Source organism: Mytilus trossulus, chromosome 5 (assembly GCF_036588685.1).
Source record: "Mytilus trossulus isolate FHL-02 chromosome 5, PNRI_Mtr1.1.1.hap1, whole genome shotgun sequence".
In the NCBI taxonomy this organism is placed as follows: Eukaryota; Metazoa; Mollusca; class Bivalvia; order Mytilida; family Mytilidae; genus Mytilus; species Mytilus trossulus.
In genome coordinates, this window is record NC_086377.1 from 978450 (window position 1) to 999118 (window position 20669).

The following is a 20669-nucleotide window of genomic DNA, read 5'->3' on the forward strand; positions in this document are numbered from 1 at the left end:
TGCATTTCTAAACATTATGTGCTTATTTGAAATGGTTATCAAACATTTCATTTTTTGGGCCAAAACTAGGCCTTAATGCCCGTTTCAAATATTCAAAATTTAACTGTCGAGAGTGCATGAATATTGTATTAAACGAGAGTTGGTGGTGGAATCTGTTTCTCTAATGATTTTCCAACATTATGCAGGCAAACTCATTCCTTCTTTTCGAATGATCAGCAAAAGATGTGTTCTTTCTATGTGCCGTCACAATAGGAATTTTAGGTATTTGGCACAACTTTTTGGAATTTTGGGTCCTCAATGCTCTTCAACTTTGTATTTGTTTGGCTTTTTAACTTTTTTGATCTGAGCGTCACTGATGAGTCTTATGTAGACGAAACGCGCGTCTGGCGTATAAAATTATAATCCTGGTACTTTTGATAACTATTTACACCACTGGGTCGATGCCACTGCTGGTGGACGTTTCGTCCCCGAGGGTATCACCAGCCCAGTAGTCAGCACTACGGTGTTGACATGAATATCAATTATATGGTCATTTTTATAAATTTTCTGTTTACAAAACTTTGAATTATTCGAAAAACTAAGGATTTTCTTACCCCAGGAGTAGATTACCTTAGCCGTATTTGGCACAACTTTTTGGAATTTTGGGTCCTCAATGCTCTTCAACTTTGTATTTGTTTGGCTTTTTAACTTTTTTGATCTGAGCGTCACTGATGAGTCTTATGTAGACGAAACGCGCGTCTGGCGTATAAAATTATAATCCTGGTACTTTTGATAACTATTTACACCACTGGGTCGATGCCACTGCTGGTGGACGTTTCGTCCCCGAGGGTATCACCAGCCCAGTAGTCAGCACTACGATGTTGACATGAATATCAATTATATGGTCATTTTTATAAATTTTCTGTTTACAAAACTTTGAATTATTCGAAAAACTAAGGATTTTCTTACCCCAGGAGTAGATTACCTTAGCCGTATTTGGCACAACTTTTTGGAATTTTGGGTCCTCAATGCTCTTCAACTTTGTATTTGTTTGGCTTTTTAACTTTTTTGATCTGAGCGTCACTGATGAGTCTTATGTAGACGAAACGCGCGTCTGGCGTATAAAATTATAATCCTGGTACTTTTGATAACTATTAGAGGAAAGCAAGAAAATTCAACGTCATAATCGAATTTTTACCAATGAAGTGCTGAGATCAAATGAACCACAGGTTGACTAAATTTTGTTCATACAATGAGTGCAGAAAGGGATAAATTGACGAAGAGCTAGAGAAACAGCGTTATCGTTAGTTTTATAATACACTATCACGGATTTAATTCGTCATAACTTCTTTAAAACATACTTAATTGTTGTAACTTGTGATCATGGAATAAATACGTTGTCATTCTAGCAGGACCAAAATTGATTCGAGATTGCAAATATCAGCTAACATCTATCTTATAAACATTGAAATAAAATGACAACTGCATAAAAGTAAAGCTTTGATAGTACAACCTGAACGTATAAATAATTCCAGCTACTTGTGTGATAGTACAACCTGAACGTATAAATAATTCCAGCTACTTGTGTGATCGTACATAAAAGTAAAGCTTTGATAGTACAACCTGAACGTATAAATAATTCTAGCTACTTGTGTGATCGTACTGATAGTACAACCTGAACGTATAAATAATTCCAGCTACTTGTGTGATCGTACATATTGGATTACTTTATGACGGTTTGTGAGATGGAATGTTGACTTTGGACATTTTTATTTTATTGGTAATGATTATCATTAGTCAGTTTTAGATGCATCGTCGGCCATAAACAAAACCTTTACAACACATTTGACTTTCCAGATACATAATAGTACATTCTCTCTAGTGTTTATATAAAACATTCTAGCTATACACATAGTACAGATAAAGTAGGATTACGGGAAATTAGTGGTGATACTTCTGCGGAGTATCTCAAATTCTGGTTCCTTTTGTCTCGAATGACTTGTTTTAAGACATGCTTGATAATGATAGAATTTCAACATCTACAATCGTATATGTATCTTATTTCTCTTACGGGTTAGAATTTCCCTATTCTCCAACATATTGTGTTCTCATTTCCATAGTTATTAAACTCTCAATGTACTGGTTTTAGTCATGTGGTTTAAGCTAAGGTGTCACCTTCATTTACCGAAAAGATGTAAAAGTTTCAAATCATGGTCAGGTACAAATGATACTTGTACGTTACCATGGTTACCTCCAAATAAAGAGTACCATGGAGACAGTGGCGGATGTACTGGTTCCCTAGTAACAGTTAGTGTCGGTGTTTGACCCCAATTCTGGATTTCTGAGGTCTTCGTTGTAGGAAATGGATTTCGTGGGTTTTGTTTTTGTAGATTGAACGAATTGTCTATTTCTATGTTATTACTTTCTTCAACATTGTCAATGTCACTACTGTCATCGCTAATGTCACTGTCTTGTACATATTTTTGTAGAATATTTGATTTTTGAATTTGATGTCTTCCAATATTTACATTGTTCAAAATTCTGTTCTTAGATAATTGGTCAGTTTTTTGGTCAGTTCTTCCAAAATTCGAAACAGATGATAATTTTGACATGCTTGATTTCCGTGGCTTCTGGTTAATATTTCCTTTATTTACTGATTGTAGAAATAATGACGAGATCTCGTTCTTTGGTGATGTAATCTTGTCCTTTTGTGATGTAATCGAGTGTTTGTTACTATACAAATCAAAGGGAGAGAAGAAGTGATTAAGTATAGTTATACCAGCTTGTTTTAACGTGTCATGACCTTGATTGTCGGAATAGTCGTCACTGCTGTCACCAGAACGAGGGAATGTCTGAGAAGTGTCTTTATAAACGTTGTTGTAGCCAATTTGTATGTTTGAATCGTCGTCACTGCTGTCACCAGAATGAGAGAATGTCTTAGAAATATCTTTATATCGGGTGTTGTAGCCAATTTGTATGTCGGCACAATTCCAGAATTCCTCCTGGTTACCACATCCTATACAACCATGACCGTTGCTATTAGTTCCCCAACTGTTACCTATAACAACAACAAAATGTCAAGGTCATAAATAAAACAATATGTGTGTTTGCCCTTACCCTATCTAACCCAAAAATAGATGCCTACTCAAAATCTTACATTGTCCTGATGTGATTTTGTTCTAATCTGAAAGGCATGGGGACTTAAAACATTTGACGTTTAAGTTTCTCTTTGTCGAAAAAAATGCCTACCTACCTACTCACTGTTTCAATCTTTGGTAGGGTTTTGACAATCCAAAATATGTTTAAGTGTAGCAGAAAGGATAGCAGGGGATGATTTATATCGTATTGATCTATAAAATACAAATAACATATTTTGAATCAAACATATTGGGAATACTTTCAAGGATGTTTGCTACCCTTGTTCTACAGTATTTCACAAAATATCTTTAAAAAAATCATCTAATTTATATGAAGAACGATCTTTGTTTGTCTTATTAAAACGCATCATTCGGGATTGTTAAAAGTGATAGAAGATGTTTCCACATGAGTAAACACAAAGATCATATTTAATTCGAACGGATCATTTCAAATTCATTGCTGAGAAATCTTATTTTAATAGCTGCCTCGCGAGCAATAATTGTATGGAAAGGTTAAGGAATCTATGTTACCATGTATGTATCGTTTTAACCTATCAGACACTATTTGCATGTTTCTACATAGTAATGAATAGTTCATCACTTGGCAGCGATTACGTCAGTTTCAAAGAATGTTTATAAAATGTCAATAACATCTAAAACCAAAGTACCAAACCAAAAGTAAATAATGAAACTTAATTTTAGTTTCTTGTGTACAATTTGGAGTTAAGTATGGCAACCATTATCACTGAACTAGTATATATTTGTTTAGGGGGCAGCTAAAGGACGCCTTAGGGTGCGGGAATTTCTCGCTACATTAAAGATCTGTTGGTGACCTTCTGCTGTTGTCTTTTCAATGGTCGGGTTGTTGTCTCTTTGACACATTCCCCATTTCCATTCCCAATTTTATTAAAGATGCGAAAACAATTATAAAGTTTACAGCGCCAGAACAAATATGGAGCCTCTAAAATTAGAGATAAACTATTCTTTCTAAAAGTTAACAAATAAGAAATGTATTCAATGTGATATAGAAAAATATCTTTTTCGGGTAATTTATACTGATAGCGTTTGACATTTTCAGCCGAACAAATTTATCAATTTTACATGGTCGTGTTGTTGTCTCTTTGACACATTCCCCATTTCCATTCTCAATTTTATTATAAAAGTTATAAATTAACATCGACAAAATAATTATGACGTCCCTTATATTAGAGGTAAAAAAAAATACATTGTCAAAGTTAACTTCGCCAACTTCATCATGTCCCTTAAACTAGAGGTAAAAAACATTTTAAGTTGACATTTCCAGTAAAAATAATGAAGAGTCATAAATAAGAGGTAAGAAAAAACATTATTAATGCACATCTCCACATAGACTTCCAATATTTCTGGGTTTAAAAGTCAACAAAGACGCCTCCGGGTACGGGAATTTCTTGCTACATTGAAGACCTGTTGGTGACCTTCTGCTGTTGTATTTTCTATGGTCGGGTGGTTGTCTCATTGACACATTCCTTATTTCAATTCTCAATTTTATAAATATAAATACTGAATATGATTCATCATTAAAACAATATATTTGTCAATTTGATGACTTCAATTAAGTACATCAATTATGTAAAATAATATGGTCAAACGTCAAATGATATAACAATCTGATGATCTATCATATCACCAAATAATAGGTTATTGCAGCAACAACCGCAAAAACTACAAAATTGATCTGTCTCGTTGCTCATGTTTCTAATTTAAATGTAGAGCGATCAACACGGTCGATTTGTAACATTTATATTATTGCTATCAACACCATCAAATCGTAACATTAAAGTTACGTTTTTCTTTTCCTTTTTTTCACTGTCATAATAATTTAATGTGTTTCTAAGACATTTCCTGTGTAACAAGCGCTTTTTCTGACGTGAACTTTGTTTATGTGTTGATATGGTAATTTACGGGATACTATCTCCCAATTAATGCGATATTCCCGTACTTGCATTTCCTATCATAATTTTCTTGATAGAGGGTTGCTGCTTACAAGGAAGCTATTAAACCAAGAGTTCCAAATGGTGAAGTTGAAATCATCCCTGATCTGTAATATTGGCTATTGTGTCATTCTGAATATTTAGATATTTTTACTGACTGAAGATTTCCTTCATACGACACAAAAAGTGATTATAACATTACCTGTTCGATACCTCCACTGCAGAACACACTGTGTACATTTCATATCACGTGGTAGGAGTAAAGTCATGTGATGAACTCCACTGTCATTTGGGTAATACCGTGTTCTGTATCGTCTGCTCCCTTCCACAATTCTCAGGGGATGCCGATCAAGACATCGTTGTGATACAGCTGAATTTGGATTGTTATGAGAACATATTTTGAATTCGTAATAACCTTTGTGATAAGCTGTAAGAACTATCTTAACCGGAAGCTTCCGTTTATAAGATGGGTATTTCCGGGTTATAATCCCTCGTGCATACTTTCCCCCTGCTTCATTCTCACGTGGTCCTTGGTACGGATCTCCACACGTGCCACATTTTCCTCCGTGTAAACGCATATTCTGCAATGAAATATAGTTTAACGTTAAAAGAAATATCTATGTATGAGAATGTCGGTTGGAAGTTTTTCCACCAAGGGTATCATTAGCCTAGGAGTCATGACTTTAGAAATAACATCCAATATTAATTAACTACACTGTTATTGGACTTAATATGATAAAAACTGCTGATGCAATATAAGGTGTGAACTCGGCCAATACAGAATAACTCGGCTAACATGGATTTTTCTGTATTGGCCGGGTTGACACAAATACAGGATTTCGGAACGTCTCTAGTTTTTATATCGAAAGTCAGGATAAACACAAACTGAAAGTAAACAGTTGTTTGGAAGACGCAGTTTTCGGTTAGTCATCATAAACATGCTGTAAAGCTCAGTTTGGCATATATTTCAGGCTAAAGACGGTCACATTAATTTAAAAAGCATTTTGAAAGCAAACGATGGAATTATTTTAGGTTTGTGGAACGAGTAGATTATCCCAAAGTTCATCTCTTGACGATCTCGGACCTGTTTACTTTCGCTTTTTTTTTAAACTGTCATTTTTTTAAACCCGAACCAGGCATATGCAATTGCATTCCGTGCAAATCTTCGTTCTTTGGTCATTTGACTTATGGATAGTTGTATCATTTTCAACTCCTACATTTGTTTGCATAACACATTCAATGGCAGTATCTTTCTAATAACTATTTATGTGTTGCGTCTAAATTAAAATTGTAACACTTTATAGTGACTGGAAAGAGTAGAAAACAAACATCAGATGAGAAATTGCTGAAGACACATAGAAACAGCAGCAGATTGTTATATATATTGCTCCTAATAAAAAGAAATGTGATTTGGATGGCTCCACTTCAAGGTAAAAATATTTATCTCTTGTAAAATGAAATAAAAAAAAAAACAATTGTAACACTGTAGATTTCAAAACTTGAATGTGTATGATTGTGTTACAAAAACAACCATGTCAATTTCAGCATGCATGTTTAGTGATTGTCGAATCTGAAGTCGTAAACTCCTGTTTCAAATTGGACAATGTTTTGTTATTTGTTTTTACTGTTGTAATTGAATGTTATATTAGAATAGATACGCATTCACCTTCAAGTTGAGAGATGTATTATTGTTGACCATTCGAGATTTCTCCCCCGTCTTCAGCTGAATGTGTGATTACTGTATCGTATTGCTACACGGTCCTCAAGTGGTTTCAAATCAAAAATAAATGCAAAATATGTGTTCTTGTGTCTTTTAAAACACTGATGATATACAGAATTAATTGCATGATAAAGACAATAACTGTTTAGTGTCTTTAAATATCCGCTGTATTTGTACTCGGCTCGAAACAAGTGTAATAGCTCGCTAAAAGCTCGCATACACCTTGTGTCCTAGCCTCGTACAAATACAATTGATATTTAAAGACACTAAACAGTTATTGTCTATATATCTGTCTGAAACGACCAATATTTAAACAGAGTGTCTGTCCGATGTCAGGAGCCTCTGGCCTTTGTTAGTCTTGTATGATTTTTACTTTTAGTTTCTTGTGTATAATTCGGAGTTAAGTATGACGTCCATTATCACTGAACTAGTATACATATTTTTAGAGGCCAGCTGAAGGACACTTACGGGAGCGGGAATTCTCGCTACATTGAAGACCCATTGGCGGCCTTCGGCTGTTGTCTGCTCTATGGTCGGGTTGTTGTCGTTTTGACACGTTCCCCATTTCCCTTCTCAATTTTATAATGCATGTACTTAGATTACAGAGCCAATGATGATTTGTTTGATGACGAAAAGTATTTCTGGCTTAAAAAAATATAAGACTAAAAAGTACAGAATGGAAATGGGGAAATGTGTCAAAGAGACAACAACCTGACCAAAGAGCAGAAAACAGCCCAAAGCTACCACTGTTTCTTCAATGCCGCGCTAAAATTCCACACCCGGAGACATGTTACGACTGGCCCCAAAACACACATGTGTAATAGTTCAGTGATAATGGACGTCATACTAAACTCCGGAATATATAAACTAAAATTAAAAATCATACAATACTAACAGAGGTCAGAGGCTCTTGACATCGGACAGACACAAAAAACATTGTATCATTGTATCATTAATGAACTTTTGTATATGATTTATCCTGACTAGACATATTTCATTGTAAAACAATGCATTGAATTATTCTCTTTAAGAACTAATATGTGTTGAACCAGGAAATGAAAACATAACCACAAAATATCAATGTATCGATTTAGAAAAGTAAATTAATATCAAGTGACAACTTTGTACTTTAAACATTAAGTTGTGAAACTGTTGATAAAAATTACCCAAAAAAAACAACACCACATTAATAATAGCACGTGCACATTTAATCTTAATTACAGCTTTGTATTAATTACATGTATCTTCCAGTCTAATGCATGTGTACATACATTAACATGTATACAAGATATGTCTTTGTCATGACATTAAAATTCATGAATGTTAACAACTAAATGCTGAAATATGTAAAGATGTAAAGAGTTTAAATAAATGTAAAGTTATGTTCTCAATGGTTGTCACATGTTGAGTAAAATTTAGTTGAGTATCATTACAAAAAGAAGAAGATACTGAAATTCGAAATTTCAAAATTGGCACTGATTTTGAAAATAATGGCTAAAACTGAGAACCAAAATGACTAATCTAAAAAACTACAGAGAAAATTTAAACTTTGCAGAACAAAACCTCTCAAAATACCGGAAAAGTTTGTTTTAATAGCTTCCTAGCTATCACTGTAAGGAGTTGGTTTTATTTAGTACAAAGAGCCGCATGCTGTTTATTTCAGACTGAGGGCTTTGATATTATATACTTTTGTTTTGTATTTTATCGCATCTTTTTATGTATTTACGATTGTCGAATAAACGCAGGGTAACATAAACAAAAATCGTCACAGATTATTTTCTGATATGAAGGAGCTAATAAATGTTATGACATAGTGTGTGTGGCTTTGTTTATATTGCAGTTAAGGTACCAGGCTTACAATTTCATACACCAGACACGCGTGTCGTCTACATGAAATTGATCAGTGACGCTCAGATCAAAATAATTAGAAAGGCAAACAAGAACAAAGTTGAAGAGCATGGAGAATGTTGAGTACTAAAAATTCTAAAAGAAATGTTAACCGATGAAATTGAACAACTCGATTAAGATCCAACAAATCAAGGTGGCGTTAATTTCTGACTGAATAATATGAACTCCAAAAGTATCAAACTCAAGTGATTCGACAAGATAAGCGTAGTCTATCGTACTCATTTCCCTCCTAAGGAATTTTGATTTTGGATTACCAATTAGGTGGTATCCAACACTTTCACTAAAATTAATTTGGCTGGTTTAATTTTCGTAAAATTTTGTCAAAGTATTTACTTTGACCCTTTAACAAAACTATTGAAATTTCAAAAATTTTGAACCAACCGTTTTGTCAGAAAAACTACACTGGTTATATAGCAGTTTGACAAACTCCAATTTTGATTATTGAGAAGCTAAAATATTCCTTTTACAACACAACGTAATTAAAACGTTTAGCTGACTCTACAGAGTTACCTCCCTGTAGTGTTAGGTACCACATTAAGGTGAGAGCTATTACCCATTTAGTGCTTATTAAAAGGCTGCCAATTTATAAAAATATCTTTTACTTTCGTCTATTAGAAAATGAAGCAAGAGAATTTGGGAGATGTTCAAAACATATTGCCAAAAACAAATTAAAGAACTAAAAAGGACATTTTTAAAATTTTCAGTAATAAAAGTTAAGAATTTTCAATAATAAATATTCAGAATTTTCAATATAATAAAAGATAGAATTTTCAATATAATAAAAGATAGATGGTGCAATAATAAAAGATAAGCACTTAGATAAGTATTTTTAATAATTAGAGATTAAGTATTTCGATCTTCAGCAAGACACTAACATCATAACAATAAAACTTTTTCTGGATGATTCTGTATACACATAGCAAATATCTGATCATTTGGAATACACATAGTACAATGATTTCTAGTTTTCTTGTCCTTCCCGTGATTAAAGGCATTAGTTGTATACCACTGTTCAATAGTCATACATCGATTTAATTGAACCAAAACTGGGTCACAAACAAAAACCGACAGAAACACTTCAACTGCAAAAGGGAAAACAACAGAATAACGGAAACACTGCTACAAAACACAAACGCCAACTTATAAATAGAAACGGACTTTCTTATAGCAAATGACATATTCCTGACTTGACAGGACATATAATCATAATTAAAATACTACGTTGATCTTGTTGTCAATTGAACAGATCATCAGGTATATATTATGGTCACTTTAAAGATTTTTTATGTCTCATTACATAATACCGTTATACAAAGAATTAATGTACCTCTCTAAGGCAAGTTTCCATTCGACAAGAATATTCCACATAATGTGTCTTAAAAGAGTATTTACATCTTCAGTCTTATTTGAAATAAATTATTGGTTATATCAAGCAGATTCTGCATAAGATCAATCACTTATTCAAACACGAGTTCCGCCAGAAAGCTGGCGATAATAGTTTTACAAAAAAGATAGCACAGTGATCAAAAACAGTTATAATCAAACACCTACCAACATTTATTTTTATTATACTCCTCATTTTTTTGAAAAGGTTCATATTGCTCACTCTCAGTTTTCCAATTTGTTTTGTCTTTTTAGCATTATCAGAATTTTGCCATGGCGGTGTTCAATCCACCATTTTCTACATAATAAAATGCCTGTACCAATTCAAAACTCCGAGGAAAATCTAAAACGGAAAGTCACTAATTAAATGTCAAAATCCAATGATAAAACACATCAAAAGAAAGGACAACAACTGTCATATTCCTGTCTTGGTACAGGCATTTTCAAATGTAAAAAATGGTGAATTGAACCCGACTTTCAGTTTTGAATTTTCCTCGGAGATCAGTATTTTTGTGATTTTACATTTTCCACGTAAGAGTTCTTATATCCCGTTGATATCTTTCGCCTCTCTTTCACATTTTTTTATATTTTTTTTTGTCATATTTGAAATATGATGGTGTATCAATCTTGTTGTTTTATAATTAATACATTAATTAATCATATGCTAGTGACAATTAACAAAATATGGAATATAATTATATGACTAAGATTTTCGGCAGGTTTGAGGTTATAAAAAATAGAATGGGTTTGAGTTTTTAAGTGTCTTGACAGAAATTATTGATGAAAAAGTCTACAATCAGTTTTACATTTATGAAGATATTTTATTTTAAACACCTTAAATTATTAATGATAAAGTCAGTATCTAAATTATGAATGTCAGCTTTCTACAATATAAGTTTTACATCTGAGAAGATATGTTTATTCTTTAGTTTTCTATGTTGTGTCATGTGTACTATTGTTTTTCTGTTTGTCTTTTTTTCATTTTTAGCCATGGCGTTTTCAGTTTGTTTTAAATTTATGAGTATGACTATCCCTTTTGGTATCTTTCGTCCCTCTTTTATTTAAACATCTAAATAATAATTTATTTAAACCCCAAATGGATATCTATTACACGGAACACAACAACGGGGTTTTCGGTGATCCAGTGTCCAAACAATTGTAAAAGTCAAATGATATATGAAATAAATGGGAAATGTGTCAAAGAGACAACAACCCGAACATAGAACCGACAACAGCAGAAGGTCTCCAACAGGTCTACAATGCAGTGAGAAATTCCCGCACCCGGAGGCGTCTTTTAGCTGGACCGTAAACAAATATATATACTAGTTCAGTAATAATGAACGCCATACTAAACTCCAAATTGTACACAAGAAACTAAAATAAAAATAATACAAGACTAACAAATATTATAGGTCTATATAATAAAACCATTCAGTGAAAGTTATTAACTACTTGGAAAATGTAAAATCACAAATATATACTGAGCTCCGAGGAAAATTCTAAATCACAAATCCTTTCAACAAAATTGTAACGTGTTGGGGTGGGTTTTTTTTTGTATTTTTAACATTGCCAGATAAGCGGGATGTAAGCCATTATACCAGGTTCAACTCACCATAATTTTAAAATGTCCTGTACTAAGGAACATGGAAAATGCTTTGAAGTGGTCCGTTTCTATTTGGTTGGCGTTTGTTCTTGATGCAGTTCAGTGTTTCTGTTGTTTATTAGCTGTCCATTTATAGTAAATGTGTTTCCCACAGATTTAGTTTGCACCCCATTAAGGTTTCGCTAAATTAATTTATGACTACTGGACATTGGTATACTAATATTGCTTTTATTTCACTCTAATGAAAGTTTACATATGATAAGATATGAAAATAAAAATAAAAATCATTTAGCTTTTTTTGGATTTACCTCCATCAAGAAAGGTTTGGTAAATAAAGGCAAACAGTAGTATACCGCTGTTCAAAACTCATAAATCCATGGACAAAAAACAAAATCGGGGTAACAAACTAAAACCGAGGGAAACACATTAAATATAAGAGGAGAACAACGACACAACACTGAAATGTAACACACACAGAAACGGACCAAGCATCAGACAAAATCCCACGAGAATAACAAATATAACATCAAAACCAAATACATGAATTTGGGATAGACAAGTACCGTGAAAAAGGTTTCTTAGCAGCGTCTTATTTTTATGCATTTAAGAAACTGTCTATTTTGAAACGCGTCTTCTTTTTTGGAATGTGATCTATCGTCGAAGAAGAAGAAGAAGAAGAAGAAGAAGAAGAAGAAGAAGAAGAAGAAGAAGAAGAAGAAGAAGAAGAAGAAGAAGAACGTCGAAGTCGAAGAAGAACAAGAACAAGAACAAGAACAAGAACAAGAAGCTGTTTATGTTTGTATTACAATCTTATCTTTATTAAGTGCGGGACATAAACAATTTACACAAACATTTTGGCTCAAAACGATCAATCTAAATATATTTTGAAAATAAAGATTTTAATTGTTGTTAAATGTCTTTTTAAGTTCTGTTTTCCATCAAAATATATCATATGTTATCCTTGGTTAATCTGTTATCCTTGGTTAATCATTAGAAAGTCGTAAATTAAGGACAATACCACCTTATACAAACAAACAAAATACAATTATTCTGACATAAACATGACATACATTTACTCATCATAGATACAAGGATTGTGAACGCTAGACGAGTGTTTCGTTTACAAAAGATTCATAAGTAACGGTCGAAATAAACCAATTTTAAAGTTGTCTAATAAAGACCATTAAGGACTCAAATTTCCAAAAAGATTTGCCAAATTTAGCTAAAGGTAATCTCTTCTAGGAGGAATTATATAGTGTTTGGAAAACAATCAAAGTTGGTTAACAGCTAATTTAAAATATTATCATATCAATGATAATTAGTGTTTACATTGAATTGCTGACTACTGGCCATGTTTTTAATGTGTTTAACTCTGTCCAGGGGGCGAAGACAAAGTTCGGACGACGACAATGAAACATACCAAAACTGACCATACCAACTTCTGTAATTAGAAATTAGAAAATGTGGTATGAGTGCCCATGACACAAATCTTCCTTCAAGTCGCAATTTGTAAAAGGTAAATCATTTTAGGTCAAAGTACGGTCTTCAACACGGACCCTTGGCTCACACCGAACAGCAAGCTGTAAGGAGCCCATATATGACTAGTGTAAAACAATGTAAACAGTAAAATAAAAGTTTGACTTATAAAGAGAATAGATAAAAAGTAAAATCACAAAAATACTGAACTCAGAGGAAAATCAATACGGAAAGTCCATAATCACATGGCAAAATCAAATAACAAAACGCATTAAAAACGAATAGACAAGAACTGTCATAAAACACTTAGAAATCACATCAATTAACATGTTAGCTGATAATTGTTGCTAATTTCAAAGAACTAACTCTTTCGTGTGAAAAGTCATCAATGATATAAATCTGACTATTTATATCGTGGAACAACTTTTTGCTGATCTGTACACAACACTTAACAAACGCACTTATAAATATCTATTGTAAAAAGGTACTAGTACTCTGATATCAATCAAAATCCAGAAGTCGATAAAATACACGCACAAACACTATTGACGGGAGCGACGGTATATGTGCATTGTAACAGTTGCATTTAAATGATAACATTGAGAATGGAAATGGGGAACGTGTCAAAGAGACAACAACCCGACCATAGAAAAAAAACGACAGCAAAAGGTCACCAAAAGGTCTTCAATATAGCGAGAAATTCCCGCACCCGGAGGCATCCTTCGGCTGGCCCCTTAACAAATGTATACTAGTTCAGTGGACGCCATACTAATTTCCAAGTTGTACACAGGAAACTAAAATTAAAATTATACAAGACTAACAAAGGTCAGAGGCTCCTGACTTTGGACAGGCGCAAAAATGCGGCGGGGTTAAACATGTTTATGAGATCTCAACCCTCCCCCAATACCTCTGGCCAATGTAGAAAAGTAAACGAAATATATCTCATCTCGAAAATTTATTATGAAGAGATAAACGAAGTTAACAAAAACCTAAGGCTAAAGCATTTACTAAAAATGAGCAAAACCTTGGATGTCGAAATATTAGTCGTCTCCTTGTATGCATGCAGCGTCTGAATTTCAGAAACATATTTAGCCAAATTGTCAAAATCAATCAGATCAAACCACTGTTCTAGGACTTAAAGTTCGTAGACCGAAATAGTTAACAGAAAATAAGTTATGCCAAAGGGACATTCAAATTCACAAGTAGAAAACAAACTGACAATAAGTATACATAAGACATCATAGAAAACTAGAGACTGAGCGACGCAAACTATCCCAAATAGCTGCAGGATATCAAGTGCTATAGATATAATTAAGTAGGGCATATAACAAATGGATACCAGGTGAAACAGAAGAGTTCTATGGAGAGCCTACGGAAGATAGACTGGGATCCCTCTATATATAAGCATCTTGTTCTATAAAAACAATATGAAAATTTTTCTAGACAGGCGAACCAGTCTATTCATAAGATAGCACACTTACACAAACACTAAATAAAAACTGAGAATGAATGCAGGTTCCAAAAAAATATATTAGTAAAATTTTCTTAGTTTTTGGTTAGGATTCGTGTTGCTCAGTCTTTAATTTTTCTATGATTTGTGTTAAGAACTGTCGTGTTTGTAGCTTGTCTTTTTTTATACGATCGAATTGTCAATTTATTTTCGACTTTGAATTTGAATATCCCTTAAGTATCGTTCGCTTCATTTTGAAAGATGATACGTTTTTTTACATGAAATATGTTGTACATCTATCTTGTTGGATTATATGTCATCTTTTATTCATTAATTTATCATATAACTGTGACAATTAAAAAGATAATGATAAAAAAAAACTAGTAAAACAAGGTTCTGTGGGGTTTTGTAAACTATTATGATTTTAATTGGGGGGCGGGGGGGTTAACAAGAGTCTCGCGGAAATTCTTGTTAAAAAGACAGTACTAGTATCATAATAAACTCATCATAGATACCAGGACTAAATTTTGTATAAACGCCAGACGCGAGTTTCGTCTACAAAAGACTCATTAGTGACTCTCGAATCCAAAAAAGTTAAAAAGACCAAATAAAGTACGAAGTTGAAGAGCATTGAGGACCTACAATTGCATTTTTGCAATAGTACAATTTTCAGACGTACTCAAAATAAAAATAGCAATCATTTGAACTCGAATGGCTATAGATTGGTAGTGATGACTAGAGGTTAGGGTCTTCACAGTTAGTGACTTGGTAGGGAATGAAAGGGAAAACGACTGGTTGTTCGGGTTACCTGGTTATTAGATCCGAGGCAACAGTTTGATTTTCTTTGCTCACAAATATAATGCATAGTCCGAACAGTGAATGAGTGATTTGGTCAAGTTAAAACGTTAGTTAGAGTTAGTAATTTTCTTTAATTGTATATGACTTGCCCCAATAGTTGTTCAGTGCACTGTGACAATCTTTTTAAGATAGATCATGTGTTTATTCTTTTAATTTTTATTCATAAGATAGAAGAAATGTTTTATGAAATATCTGTGTTCCTTGGCCAGTCAATTTTTATTAGGAAAGACATAATAAATACCAAAGAACTTTATGACGTGACGTATAGTTGTTAATGTATTTGTCATTTGGTCTCCTGTTGAGAATTGTTTCATTGGCAATCATACCACATCTTCTTATCTTTATAAAAACTCAAGATTGAATAAAATTGAGAATGGAAATGGGGAATGTGTCAAAGCGACAACAATTCGACCATAGAGGTGACATTAGACGAAATTCAATGTAGCGAGAACCTCCCGCGCTCATAGGCGTCCTCCAGCAGGCCTCTACACAAATATGCATACTATATAAAAAAAGAAGATGTGGTACGATTGCCAATGAGACAACTGCCCATAAGAGACCAGAATGACACAGTCATTAACAACTATAGGTCACCGTACGGCCTTCAACAATGAACAAAGCCCATACCGCCTAGTCAGCTATAAACGGCCCAGATAAGACATTGTAAAACAATTTTATTCATATAAAAAAAAATGAACGAAAAACAAATATGTAACACATAAACAAACGACAATTCAGTGTATTATGTCCCGTTTCTTCGGTTAACCACACGTCCTAATATCATGACGATGCATACCACTGTGAACAATTAGGTTTAAAAACTGCAATTATTTAGAAGAAATTGGCGCATGTGAAATCTATAACCAAACGTAAAATACGACATGCAAAAAGTTAATAATAGGATAATAATCGTTCCAATTAAATAAATGTGTTTGAATACTTAAATGCATAATATCTATTGGGGGTCTTTTTTATATGTATACCCATTTCTGCCCCATATCTGGATCATTAAAAGTCAAACAGGAATTCTCTACTACACTGTATTGATTATTGTATGTGCTTATGAACTTTCCGAATTGATTTTTTTTCTAAGATCAGTATTTTTGTGATTTTACTTTTAGATAATGTTCTCCTTTTGTTTAATCATTAATATATTTGGTTCTTTTATTTATTTTGTATTCGCTTATTACATTTTCCTCTGATATCTCATATATTAATACATTGGTTGAACCTAAATAATATTGTCTTCCTTTGTGTAACTAAACAAAATTTTAAAGAACGAATAATATACAGGCTGTTTTACTAATAATATCGTTTGAATCTAGAGATGATTTTCTTCCTTTTCTTGTGATGACTAGTATATTAAATGGGCTTATCATATAAAAGTAAAATCACAAAAATACTGAACTCCGAGGAAAATTAAATCGTTAGGTCCCTAATCAAAATGACAAAATCAAATGACAAAACACATCAAATGGACAACAATTGTCTTATTCAAAGAGGGACGAAAGATACCAAAGGGACAGTCAAACTCGTAAATCTAAATCAAACCGACAACGCCATGGCTAAAAATGAAAAAGACAAACAGAAAAACAATAGTACACATGACACAACATGGAAAACTAAAGAATAAACAACACGAACCCCACCAAAAACTGGGGGTGATCTCAGGTGCTCCGGAAGGGTAAGCAGATCCTGCTCCACATGCGGCACCCGTCGTGTTGCTTATGTGATTAAAAATCCGGTAAATAGTCTAATTCGGTAGGTCAAATTCATGAAAGGGAAGGGGATTGTAGTTACGACGTAAGGAACATATCCGATATCATTTGTGAAACGGTTATTCCATAACGGTCAACCAACTCGTGATGGCGTCCGTAAAATTTACGAAGGGATGATTTCAACTTCACCATTTGGAACTCTTGGTTTAATAGCTTCCTTGTGAGCAGTAACCCTCCATCATGAAAATCATGATAGGAAATGCAAGCACGGGAATATCGTATCAATTGGGAGATATATACCCCGTATGCAGGTGCTGCTGGAATGTTGCTACTTAGAAATGGAAAGTTCACAATTGGAAAGCTGAAATCATCTCAAAAGTATCCCAGAGATGTTATCACTTGAAGAACCATACCAAGTGTCTCTCAAAATTAGATCGATTATTATGAGAGTCTGGATGGGATTTACAGTACGTATAAAAATAAACAAAAAGGTGAAGAATAAAGGGCTCGAAAAAACGAATATTAAAAAAATCGCAAAACAACAAAAATTAAAAATAAATTAGGTGTTAATAGAGATATAATAGATAATAACGGTAGAATATATTAAAAAGGGTAATAGAGGCAAGGAGATAGTCTTAAAATCTAGAAACTATCATTAACGCCCCCTCTCCCCTTTCCAAGAGTCTTATTTGTGAGATACTATATATAAAAAGTGTCTAATATTTTTTAAAAGCTCACCTCCCTTCCTCCACAGTACAGCTGATTGTCATTATAATTAACAGGAGCGTCTGGATTCTCCCGCCAAACAGAAGATCTCTGCGGGGGGTCAGCCAGATATCCATGCTGATGGGTCTTGTGAATCCCAATAATTACAATCAAACCATACCAAGTTACTGTCATCATTGTTACCTAAACCAACAATGAGAAAAAACGAAGGAAACCCAATCAATTATCTTCCATATTATTACAATGTCCTTTAACAACAATGAGAAAAAACGACGAAGACCAATCAATTCTCTTCTATATAATTACAATGTCATCTGTCAAAAAATAAAATAGATGGGTGAAACAACTCAAAATTTAAATTTCAAACAGTTGACATTTATTTACAAAAAAGAGTAGGGAACTATGTAAGAAAAATACTAGAGAATTGAAGAAAACAATTAAAAATATGTATGATTAAGAGAAAAGGAACAGTAAATTGTTAAAAAAGAAAAAAAAAGAAATAAAGAAACCTTTTTTTATACTCTCGCATGTCAAACACAGGAAGTCCATACATGATTAATAAATGAAATTTGTTTGATCAAATATATATTTTAACTGTTCTGTCTTACTTTTCATTTATCTTATCATTGTGAAAGGAACATATTTGTAAATCTTATTTATCAATGTATCTTATCGCATTTAAATCTGTTTTACAATCTGTTAACTAATTATAGTTACTGCTGTAATGCAAATTTCTGTTGTCTGCAAATTCAGATTAAAAAATAAATTGTTTATTGTTAAAAGTTGGTAAAAATTATGTTATCAAATGTACTAGGATTATAATTTTATACGCCAGAAGCGCCTTTCGTCTTTATAAAACCCATTATAACGTTTTAGGTAAATTGTTTCATAAAGTTAGTGAACATTTTAAAAAAAAACGATGTGAGATGCTTTAATAGACATGCCGACATGCAATTGGTACTAGAAACATTTGGATAAAAATATAATACATAGGAACCCTCATTATTTAACAACATTTGTATAATCAATCGCAAAAAAGTGCAATCTGTATGAAGGAAATAATAATATATTACCTGTGTTGTGAGTACAGCTATCCTTTACATAATTCTATTTTTTTTATGGAGCTATAATCCGTTCAACATCTCCTTGGAGTTAAATAAGTACAAACAATAGGATCTATCTTCCGATTAGTATATCATTGACGTACAACATGATTAACAATATATTCCGTGGTGGCGATGTGTGATTATTTTTTATTAGGAAGACAATAAAATAATAATAAAATAGTCGTAAATAAGATGTATATCAAGTGCTAATAAATTATGGTATGTGAGGAAATTATTACAAATAACATAAATACAGTTGTTATATAGGTAAATAGTTATACTAGTACATGATAAACAAAACTGGATAGCATTGTCGCATTCCCTATTTAAAGGTTTAAATGTAAAAAGAAAACACGATTATAGTAAGTTGCGCTTTTCATGCTATTTTGAATATATCAGTTTCTATGTTTAACTTATGTAAGGATAACAAAAATGTCTACGCGTCAATTATCGAATATAGTATAGATATCAATGTACAAAGATATTGAAAGATATTGATCACAAAACTTTTAGGAATTTTGGTCCTCCATGCTCTTCAACTTCGTACTTTATTTGGCATTTTTTCTACGTTTAACTTAAGCAAAGATATCGAAAATGTTTATGCGTTAATCATTGAATATAGATAGATATCAAAGATATTGAAAGATATTGATCCAGGCTCTTCAATGTCGTACTTTATTTGGCCTTTTTAACTTTTTGGACTCGAGCGCACTGATGAGTCTTTTGTTTACGATACGCGCGTTTGGTGTAAATACAAACTTTACTCCTGGTATCAATGATGAGTTTATTTATATTCATTTTTATTCAACAGAATATTTAATTTCAGTGTTATTATATGACGGTTATCTTTTTGGCGTATTTTCCTCTATTCTTTATGTTTTAGGCCATTTATTCTTCTCTTTTTTACCATTATTCGCTATTCTGTGATCACCATTCATACTCTCGATTATGTCAAATGAATGTTTAAACCTAACCCACGACGAGGTCAATTGATTCTAGAAAAGGGTAAAAGAATAAGCAATGAAGAGAAATAAGAGGATGATGTTTGAGTACCAATCAGACAAATCTTCATCCATGTCACAATGTTGAAAAAGTAAACCATTAAAGTTCTAAGTAAGATCCTTAACACGAAAAATGACTTGGGTAAAACAATTCTAACATAAAAAAAAAAAAACAACGGTATAATCTATTAAAATAAAAGAAACGAGAAACGAAAATTTCTAAAGAACCAATTAACGTTCATATTTTTGGCACTTTTGTTTCAAATGATTCCTGCATTTTGTGTTGCCGAATATTCCTTTTTACCCAAATGTATGCAAATTCTATTTTCAGCTCTCACCAGAGCACTATCTGTAATTTGTTTTAAACTGTAAAATGTTGTGCCAAAATGCGCACAGCACTTTCAACAATGTTGTGTAGGTCCAGGATGGTTTTTACTTTAAACTCATTTAATACGTCTCTTTTCTTTTTTTTTGCACTAAATCAGTTCCTTCAATTTGAACTTAACCATGTTAACAGAGCCTCTGGCCTTTGTTAGTCTTGTATTATTTTTATATTAGTTTCTTGTGTACAATTTGGAAATTAGTATGACGTTCATTATCACTGAACTAGTATATATTTGTTTAGGGGCCAGCT

General features: G+C 32.8%; 1 protein-coding gene across 1 annotated transcript; it reads right to left on the bottom strand.

The window, feature by feature from the left end:
- Nucleotides 1–1460: 1460 nt before the first annotated feature.
- On the bottom strand, nt 1461–19102 carry LOC134719351 (uncharacterized). Its single transcript, XM_063582360.1, has 4 exons — nt 19002–19102; nt 17941–18111; nt 5289–5667; nt 1461–3037 (listed from the first exon to the last, which is right to left on the bottom strand). Exons 2-4 carry the CDS (start codon nt 18103–18105, stop codon nt 2157–2159), a joined length of 1425 nt encoding a protein of 474 aa, XP_063438430.1. The 5' UTR covers nt 18106–18111; nt 19002–19102; the 3' UTR covers nt 1461–2156.
- Between the last annotated feature and the right edge of the window lie 1567 nt (nt 19103–20669).